The 9,814-nt window shown below is 42.8% G+C and overlaps 1 protein-coding gene across 1 annotated transcript; it reads right to left on the bottom strand.

Annotated features, from left to right (window-relative positions):
* Positions 1-9,082: 9,082 nt before the first annotated feature.
* On the bottom strand, positions 9,083-9,610 carry LOC136067140 (uncharacterized). Its single transcript, XM_065772493.1, has one exon. The coding sequence runs from the start codon at positions 9,608-9,610 to the stop codon at positions 9,083-9,085; it is 528 nt and encodes a 175-aa protein (XP_065628565.1).
* Positions 9,611-9,814: the final 204 nt, after the last annotated feature.

Genomic DNA, 9,814 nt, shown 5'->3' with positions numbered 1-9,814 from the left:
GTTTCCACGATAAGGATGAGCCTCATACACGTACCAGAGCGATAAGAACTTAGAAATATCTAATAGAAAAGCTGCTACTACCGCATTAAATGCACTGCAGCTGCTTTTCTGGCCGCATTTATGTGGAGAAGACCCATGAACAGTGTAATCTTGGCTACTATAACTCACAAAAAACTAAAGAGAATATCTGATGAGACATGCACTCAAGTGAAGACTTAGATGATTAACAAGTGTAGGATCAAGATGGTAGAAAATGACTATATAATGTAAGAGACCTTCTATGAGGAGGGAGGGGAAGAAAAATAGAAAAGAAACACTGTAGCAATCAAGGTTGTATTTGTAAACAGTTATATTGATTTATACCCAGAATCGTCTCCCCGAATAGTGAATTTATTCAACCCTATGTATTCTGTTCTTGTTTAATCATCTTCTGAATCCATACTAGTCGTTATTAAATTTACTAGGGCCTAATTCTTTAACTCACACTCTACAAATTTATTGTACTGGGCTCACGAGGCCATCATCCCATTCATCTTGGGCTTAGGCCACAAATTGTGTCCCTACATTTATATTTTGAAAAATTTCCAAGATAAAATGAAAAGGTTGGAAAAATAAAATTAATAATAATTTACCATATATTTTTGGCCTCTAAGAGTTATCACTTATATTTTAATCTTAAAAATTGAAATGATTTTTGTAGGGTTAGGATTTGTGGCCTAAGTCCAAAACAATAAATTTGTATAGCGTGGGTGATAGAGCTAGGTTGATTGTGAAATTCACAACGGTTAATCATAACATCCAAGTATAAACCATCATAAAGATACATGTAAAGATGAAATAAGTTGAAGTCCGAAAAGTCTTATAATAAATTGAATAATGATTACAATTCTTAGGGCTACAGTAAAACATTTTTTTTTCTCTCGTTTATCTTCCTCTCCCCTTTTATCAAGAGCTCTTCTTCTTTATATAACATCCTTCCCCATCATCCCCATCGTCCACTTGTTCCTCATTTGGGTATCTACTTGAGTGTATGTCATGTCATATATCTTTTTTAGCTTTTTGTGAGTGGCGGTAGCTAAGGTTACACTGTTCAGGGGTCTTCTCCACATAAATGCGGCCAGAAAAGTTGCTGCAGTGCATTTAATACGATGGTAGCAGCTTTTCCTTTAGATATTTCTTCGTTCTTATCGCCTCCATACATACTCAGAGCTTATCTTTATCATTGGGGTTACTAAGAAGATCATTCGGACCTTCCACACATTTGATTAATCAAGACTATTCGTATCCGAAGAGTAAGACCTCTTCGGACCGCTGACGACCTCTTCGGATTGTATTCCTTCTTTGTTTCCAAGTATCCTTATTCTAGATGGACTCCATCTCAGTCGGTTCCTTCTCTTCAGATACGCAGTAATTCTCAAATAGGGCCCTAGGCCTATTATGTAAGGTTGGGCTTTTCCCCCCACAATAGCCTTTCAAAATTTTAATTTTTCCCTCGCATCCGAGGAGAAAAAAAAAAAGATTTTGACCTATCACGTAGTAAAAAGCTTGAAAAAAAAAACACATAAATATCCAAGCTTGCACGTGTGTAGGCATAGATGCAAGCGCTTCATCATTGTCGCTGTCGTTTCCGTATTCCCAAAGCGCTGTATTAATTACTCCAGGCGGTGTTTTGTCTTTTGCATCCAATGGTGGGTCATTGATCTAACGGACATGGTTCTTCTTCGCGATTTGGGCGGGATGAATTACACCCTTTCATCTGTCCCCGTATATAAGCCCTCAGAGGAGGTTATTTCTTCTTTACCTTACGAATACTCAGACTATCCAGTGAACTCACGCACTCAAATCCTTCAATCTCCTCCAATCACCTGTCTTATTACTTCCCAGAATCTACAAAAAATCCTTCTGCAAATTCAGAGATCATTTTCTAGTTTCGTCTGTGTAAGTTTCTACCTCCTTAATTCATCATTCTCTTCTCGACCAGGGTTCTCAACCTTTAAACCCTTATCTCCCGATTATTGCTTCGAGTCTTTCTTAAAAATGGGTAGATTTCCATACTTTGTCGATTGTCCTACCTTAATAAAAGAATTTAAGCAGACCTATGGTATACTGCAGGGGGTAAATTTGAGGTATTGCCCTCCAGAGCATATATTAACTGACCGAAGAGAGGGGGAAGTCATAATCCCCATGATAGCCTTCATTGAAGGGGGAATGACTCTTCCAATAGGTTCTATCACCATGAACTATTTTCGCAATCATAGACTTTCTCTCGAGCAGTGCGCGCCCAATACCTTTAGGATCCTAGGAGCCATTGATGCCCTGAACCTTCATCTAGGATTAGGATTGACCTGGCGTGACTTGGTACATATGTATGAGTGTCATAGCCAGAAGGGAGCAGGATATTACCTTAAATTCCGGTCCAACACCGTTAGACTTCTCTCCTGCCTTCCCAAGTCAAATAAAGGGATGAAAGACGACTATTTGATCGTCTTGGGCACGTGGCATGACGGTCTTCACTGTCCGACCCAACTAGGAAAGCCAAGTGTGGCTTCCTAGACTTAGGATCTCTAACAGTAGATTTATGATCTTCACTCTTCATAATCTGTCTTCTCCTTTATGTCATTATTTTCCAGTTTTCTGACTAAGTTTTTTTTTTTTAAATTTTATTTTAATGTTAACAGATAAGGATTACACTTCTCCTCGGCTTAGCCTCACCAACACAGCCGCACTTAATTATTTATTACGCTCGGAGATCTTTGTGAGTAAAGACGGACAGCTTCGGTCCGTTCCTCTCATCCTCGGCTACACGCCAAAATCAACCGATATTCAGCCAGTCGGCAACGCCATTACACAAGGTGATTATCGACTTTGGCGAATAGACGTCGCTTGGCATGACTTCTTAGCGCCATACGACCTTGAACCCGTACCACACCCAAATCCACAAGGTGTGCCATTACTTGTTCAGCCAGTTCAGCAAGTCCCCCTTGAACCGGTGGTTGTAGGCGAGAGGGTTGGCTTCTCGTCCTCTTCACTAGATGAATAAATAGACAAATTCAAATTCGAAGGAGAAGCTTCAGGAGGGGTTCAAGTGATACCATCCTCAAACTCCGAGGAGGAAATTGATAGGCAGTCCAGTGTCCATCCTCCAATTCTGATAACTGCTTTTCCAGAAGACTCTTCGGAAGAGGAAGACATGTCAGACTTAAAGGCTTTGATGAAGAACAGAGGCAAGAAGGTTGAGCCGAAAGGGACTGGGAGTTCCCAACCCGTGGTGAGTTTGCCTCTACCGCCACCTCAGGTTCCTGATCTCGGCTTAAAGCCCTTGCCGGATCTGAGGAAGAAGAGGCCCTTCCTTGAAACTGAGGAGAGCGAGGTGGTGGTGTTACCAAAAGCAACCAAGCAATAGAAGGTGTTGAAAGACCACTGGAGCAAAAGGGCCTCATCTACTGAGAGTCGAGATGACCCTCATATTGCTGATGTGCGCCGAGGGCCACGCACATGGTCTCCCAAGTTGGAGTTGGACGGCGCTCCTATTCCTTGGGATACTTCCCTTAGAAACTATGATGGGGGAAGAGCAGAAATATTAGCTGACGCCTTGGAGCAACCATTGCTCCTTCCTCGAGACATGGATTCATATAGGCGCTTTAGCCAGTATGAACTCTTCATGTCCCTAAAAAGGGATTTGGCCATGGTAAGTGAGTTATTCCAACTCTTCAGTTTGGGATGTTAATTTTTGTTTGTTTCATGCTGACTCTTTCACTTTGCTATGCAAATTACTCAGTAAGTCTTTGCGGCTGAAGAGTGGAACAAGAAAACCTATATCGAAGCCCAAGCGGAGGCCCACTCTCGGTCCGAGGTAGAAAAGTCTTTGGGCAGCCTAAAGGAAGAGTTTTTTCAACTCTCTGAGCAGCTCAAAAAGGTAACTAATGAAAGGAATATTCTTAATGCGGGCCTGCAGAATGCTGAGAAGCAGGCCGAAGCCCAACGCAAGCTGCTAAATGAGACTGAGACCAATTTGGCAACTGAGAAAGCGCTTGTGAAGGAACTTCGCGCCGAACTTCAAAAGGCCAGGGAGACTGCCAAGCTGGCTCAGAAGAATGCTCAGCTGGCTAAGGAGGCGATCGAGGCTAAAAGAAAAGCAACATACCAGCTAGGGGTGGAGGAGACCGAAAAAGGTCTCACTGAGCAGTTTGCCATGGTCAGTCGAGACTATTGCGATATAACATGGGGCAAGGCACTGGATGCTGTTGGGGTCCCTGTGGACTCAAAACTGAGACTGCCTGGGAGCATATATTATGACCCTGATATCCAAGAGCTCTCAGGGTTTGATCCCCCTCCTCCAATACAACTCAAGGAGGCCTCAGAGCAACCCTTGGTCAGTCAAGTTCCTTCAATCACCCTCGAGGCCTCCAAGGAGTCTGGCCAGCCTGGTGATCAGAGCAAGCCAGCTGAGGCACCCAAGGATAAGGATGAGGGCTTGGGAAAGAAGAAAACCCCTCCAGCACCTAAGGACCAAGCCCCAGAAGCTGCTGTAACTCAGTCTAGTTAGGCTGCCAACCCCTTGGTCCCTCAAGTGAAGACTTAGATACTTAGGTGTTTTTTTTTTTTTTTTTTTTTTTTTTTTTTTGTACTTGTATTTGTTTTTCTTTTATGTAAGGGATTGTAAACTATTTTCTTTTGATCAATGAAACAGTTTTCCTTTTACTTCTGGTGTCTTCGTTGCATATCTTATGACTTACTTTTGCTGCAAATAACTGTACTTTGTAATTATGGTAATATAGGTAAACATAACCACCATATCATACTGACAATGTACATAACCAAAATTGGTACTGAAAAGAGCAGTTTGTATAAGAATTACTACTAAGTAATGAATGTAACGAGTGATATAAAAGCTTCACAGGTCTTTTCAAACATGCAAAAAGAATGTTATCATAAGTTAGAGTTAATTTAAATACATTTGAGAATTTCAGGCATGACTTATTCCAAAGTTAAACTTCAATAACAATAACTGTACGGAGGTGTTGACTAATCCATATTACCTGGTCCGAGGACTGCAGGCATGCGAATGAGTGTTAATTAACCCAAATAATCTGGTCTGAGGACTATAGACATGATTGAATTTAAGTTTAAACACTTAGAGAACCGTTAAAGAGTGTTAACTAACCCAAATCATCTGGTCCGAGGACTACAGATATGATTAGATTTAAGTTTAAATACTTAAAGAACCGTGAAGGAGTGTTAACTAACCCAAATCATCTGGTCTGAGGACTACAGGCATGGCTGGATTTAAGTTTAAACACTTATAGAACCGTTAAGGAGTGTTAACTAACCCAAATCATCTGGTCCGAGGACTACAGACATGACTGGATTTAAGTTTAAACACTTAGAGAACCATGAAGGAGTGTTAACTAACCCAAATCATCTGGTCTGACAACTACATGCATGACTGGATTTAAGTTTAAACACTTAGAGAACCGTGAAGGAGTGTTAACTAACCCAAGTCATCTGGTTCGAGGACTACAGGCATGACTGGATTTAAGTTTAAACACTTATAGAACCGTTAAGGAGTGTTAACTAACCTAAATCATCTGGTCCGAGGACTACAGACATGACTAGATTTAAGTTTAAACACTTATAGAATCGTTAAGGAATGTTAACTAACTCAAATCATCTGGTCCGAGGACTACAGGCATGACTGGATTTAAATTTAAAAACTTAGAGAACTGTGAAGGAGTGTTAACTAACCCAAATCATCTGATCCGAGGACTACAGACATGACTAGATTTAAGTTTAAACACTTATAGAACCGTTAAGGATGACGAATTGTCATAGTGATTGAAGAGAAGCTTCGATTAATAATAGTACCTGTGGGGGCCTTTATTGTTATGTTGGGCTGGGCTGCCCCTTTGTGAATATAGGCCCAAGTGTTCTGGGTTGCAGGAGTTGAGACCGAGCCAACTAGAACTCAACTTGGCCGGTTTGTGCGCGAACTTATGCCTCGTTTGCCAGGAGAGTGCTTGCCGCAGACTAAGCTGTTTCAGAGAAGAGCTTACGGCAGGCAGAGCTGTGTTAGAGAAAAAAGCTTGCGGCAGGCAGATATAATCGATAAAACAAAATCACATATTCTGGAATGACCAGATAGTTCTTTTAATAAGAAATGACCGAACTATAACATTAACAATCTTTTACAAATAAATGGTAAGGATAGATGGCGATAAAGATTTAATCGACAGCAAATAAATTCAGTTCGGTCCGCAGAAGTAAGGCCAAAGAGGAAGAACGCCACTTTTTAACGCGATAAACCTCCGAGGAAAGGAAAACAGGATTCCTATCGTGGAAGTTAATGGGTTTGAGGGAGGCTGACCTGAATGGACAATTCTCAAAATAATTATAGAAGAGAACAGGGATTCGAAAGGGAGAGAAGGGAAGGGGCCTATCGGTGCATGCCACTATCACTTGCTCTTTTTTTTTTCTCTCTCTTTCTTTTCTTGGTCTTTTCTTAGTGATTTCCACAATGGTTATTTTTTAGTGTTTATCCTCCTTTGTTCTTCTAAGTTAGTTACAGAGTGTTTTCTTTTGAGTTGTGTTGTATTGTTCTTGTGCTTGTTGTTTTTGCACACGGCAGAGGCGTCCTTTTATAGTGCCTGCCGTGACCGATTTTACTATTCTACCCTTTAACCGTTTTCGTCTGGTCTGGGCGCACTCGCAGACCCTTACTGCTCTGTCTGCGAGTCCCTCTGCCACAGACACAGACAACGTGTCGTCTGTTATTCCGCCACGGCACCTTGTCCTGCCGCGGTGATGTTTCTTTCTCTCTCTATCCCTTATGGCATGCACCTATTGGTTCCCACTCAGCCTTGCCTCTTTTGGGTGGTATGTCATCCCAGCAGGACGTATTCCCCAAAAGAGCTCAAGCAGGAATCCCAAAACAGGTCCCCCCCTTCTCCCTACCTCCAAACCATGCCCTCTTACCTCTGACCCATAACCCCACCATGTCCTGTATTGGTTGGGTACAGGCTGGTGGTGTCTGGGTCTTGCGCGTGGTTTATGTCTGAAGGCTGCCTGCTATTCATGTATCTGCCGTTGCTTGCATTGCTTGCTGTCCATTTCTGGCTTCCCGCGAGTTGCTGCTTTGATTTTCTGTCCTCGTAGGGCCTGGGCTTTACCGAGTACTGGGCCTTGTGTTCTTTTTAACCCAATTCTTTTCCCACCGTGTTATTTGGCCTTTCCTGTCGTGGCAATTTGTTCCTGCTAGGCCTCTTTTCAGGCCTGTCATTCCTTTCTTTCCCCCAGTGGCTTAATATGGCCACTGGTGTTCTTGCTCGTGGGCTCCAATGTCCCTCTCTTTTCACTTGGGCTTATCAGGTCCATTTATTTCCTTTAGACTTCCTTGGTCCATTTACTAACTTTGTATTCCATGGGCATTTACTAACTCAATTGGGCTTCCTCGGCCCAATTTCCTCATTCTCATCCTTGGGGTTCATGGGCTTGCAATTATCCCCTACTTTCTTTTTTTACATTACCTTGGGCCTGCCGCGGCCCATTCTTGCTTTTTCATAACATACATTGCCCATGGGTGTCATTTCTCTCTTTCCGGGCCCTTTAGGCCCATTTACTTCCTCAAGACCCATTTATTCATGTTATGGGCCTGTGTCCTACCTTTTCTGCCGCTTGGGCCTAACAGTCTTATTCCATGCCTGCCACTCTTATTGCCTGCTTCGCTGGGTTGGGCTGGCTTTACAAAAACGACTCTCAACAGTACCTTTTGAGGTTATTTACATTCCAACGGCACGGTATCACATGACTATCTAGGTCTTCCAGGAAATATGTCTCAATGCCAGCCCCTGAAGTGATACAATATGACCTTTCCCAATTGGGTCCTAACTTCCTCCAAGCTGGGTTTTTTGCAATGCCCACAACTTTCCTAAGTACCAAATCACCAGGTTCTAGACGCCTTAGCTTTACGTTGGCATCATAGTCTTGCCTGAGCTTCTGTTGGTAATGTGCCAATTGAACCATTGCATTTTTTCTCATTTCCTCAATCAAATTCAAACTCTTTTCTAGCAGCTCATTATTGCCAGTCAGACTGAACGAGCTGGTTTTCAGAGTTGGGAACCTAGTCTCCAAAGGGATGACAGCTTCAACTCCAAAGTCATCGAGAAGGGGGTCTCTCTAGTAGATTTGCGAGGCATAGTTCTGTAAGCCCAAAGTACGTATGGCAATTCTTCCACCCACTTGCCTTTCGCTTCGTCTAATCTCTTCTTTAATTCATTAACTATGACTTTGTTAACTGCTTCTGCTTGTCCATTCCCCTAGGGACAGGTAGGGGTGGAGTATCTGTTTGTGATTCCCAGTTTGCTACAATAATTCTGGAATGCTTTGCTGTCGAACTGTAGGCCATTGTCCGAGATAAGAGTATGAGGAACTCCGAAACGAGTAATAATATTCTTCTATACAAATTTCTGCACATCTACGTCTCGGATGTTAGCTAGAGGTTCAGCTTCAACCCATTTGGTGAAATAGTCTGTGCTGACTAGAAGGTACTTCTTGTTTCCTACTGCTTTTGGGAATGGACCCACTATATCTAAGCCCCACTGAGCAAATGGCCATGGACTAGATAGTGGGTTGAGGACTCCACCTGGTTGGTGTATGTTCGGCGCAAATCGTTGACATTGATCACACTTCTCAACATACTCATGGGTTTTTTTTACATGTTCGGCCACCAATAACCTTGAGTAACGGTTTGGTGAGTTAAAGACCTACATCTAGTGTGACTCCTACAGATTCCTTCATGCAGTTCCTCTAGCAGCAACTTAGCCGCTTCAGGATGCATGCATAACAGGTACGGTCCTGAATATGAGCGTTTGTATAATTTCTGGTACTCGGATAGCCAGAATCTGATCGCCTTTCTCCGAATTTTGTCAGCTTCCCCCTTCTCTTTAGGCAGAATATCTTCTTTCAAGAATTTAACTATCGAATCCATCCAGCAGAGCCTGGTTCTGATTTGGTGAACTTGGATTACATTTCTTCTTGCCTCGGTAGGCCCATGCAAGTCCTCGACGAGGATAACTCTCAGCAAATTTTACGCCGAAGAGGTAGCGAGTGTGGCCAGAGAATCAGCATGTGCGTTACCACTTCTGGGGATGTGCAGCAAATTGAAAAATTTAAACTTCAATTGCAGACATTTAACTTGGCTCAAGTATCCCTGCATTCTCTCATCCTTCGCCTCAAACTCACCTTGTACTTGACCCATGACTAACCTTGAGTCTGAGAACAATTCCACTGCCTTTCCTCCCATTCTTTGGACCATAGACATTCCCATCAATAGGGCTTCGTACTCCGCCTCATTATTTGTTGCCAAGAAATCTAGTCTTAACGATTTTTCAATGATGATTCTCTCGAGAGATATTAGCACTAGCCCCACTCCAGAACCTTTCTGGTTCACTACGCCGTCCACATATACTTCCCAATGGGAGGGGCCTTGTTGAGAAATCATGCCAATCGATTTTTCATCCATGTCCTTCTCTGCCATTACTTCTTCTGGACTAGGTTCCGTGAACTCGGCCACCAGATTTGCAAGGACCTGCCCCTTGACTGAAGTACGAGGCATGTATTTGATATCTAAAGCCCCTAGGATAGTGCTTCACTTGGCTATTCTTCCTGTGTAGTCGGCACTTTGAAGTATGGATTTAAGCGGGAGTTGTGTAAGCACGATGACCGTATGTGCTTGGAAGTAATAAGGCAATTTTCGTGTTCCGAGTACTACTGGTAAGATAGCTTTCTCCAGCGGCAAGTACCTAATCTCAGCCTCATG

The sequence above is a fragment of the Quercus suber genome, unplaced genomic scaffold (assembly GCF_002906115.3).
Source record: "Quercus suber isolate HL8 unplaced genomic scaffold, Cork oak 2.0 scaffold_60, whole genome shotgun sequence".
NCBI lineage: Eukaryota > Viridiplantae > Streptophyta > Magnoliopsida > Fagales > Fagaceae > Quercus > Quercus suber.
This window is presented reverse-complemented; position numbering and strand designations above follow the sequence as displayed.

Coding starts and splice junctions, on each gene's coding strand:
- LOC136067140 (XM_065772493.1), bottom strand. CDS start 9,610: ATGCCTCGTACTTCAGTCAAGGGGCAGGTCCTTGCAAATCTGGTGGCC.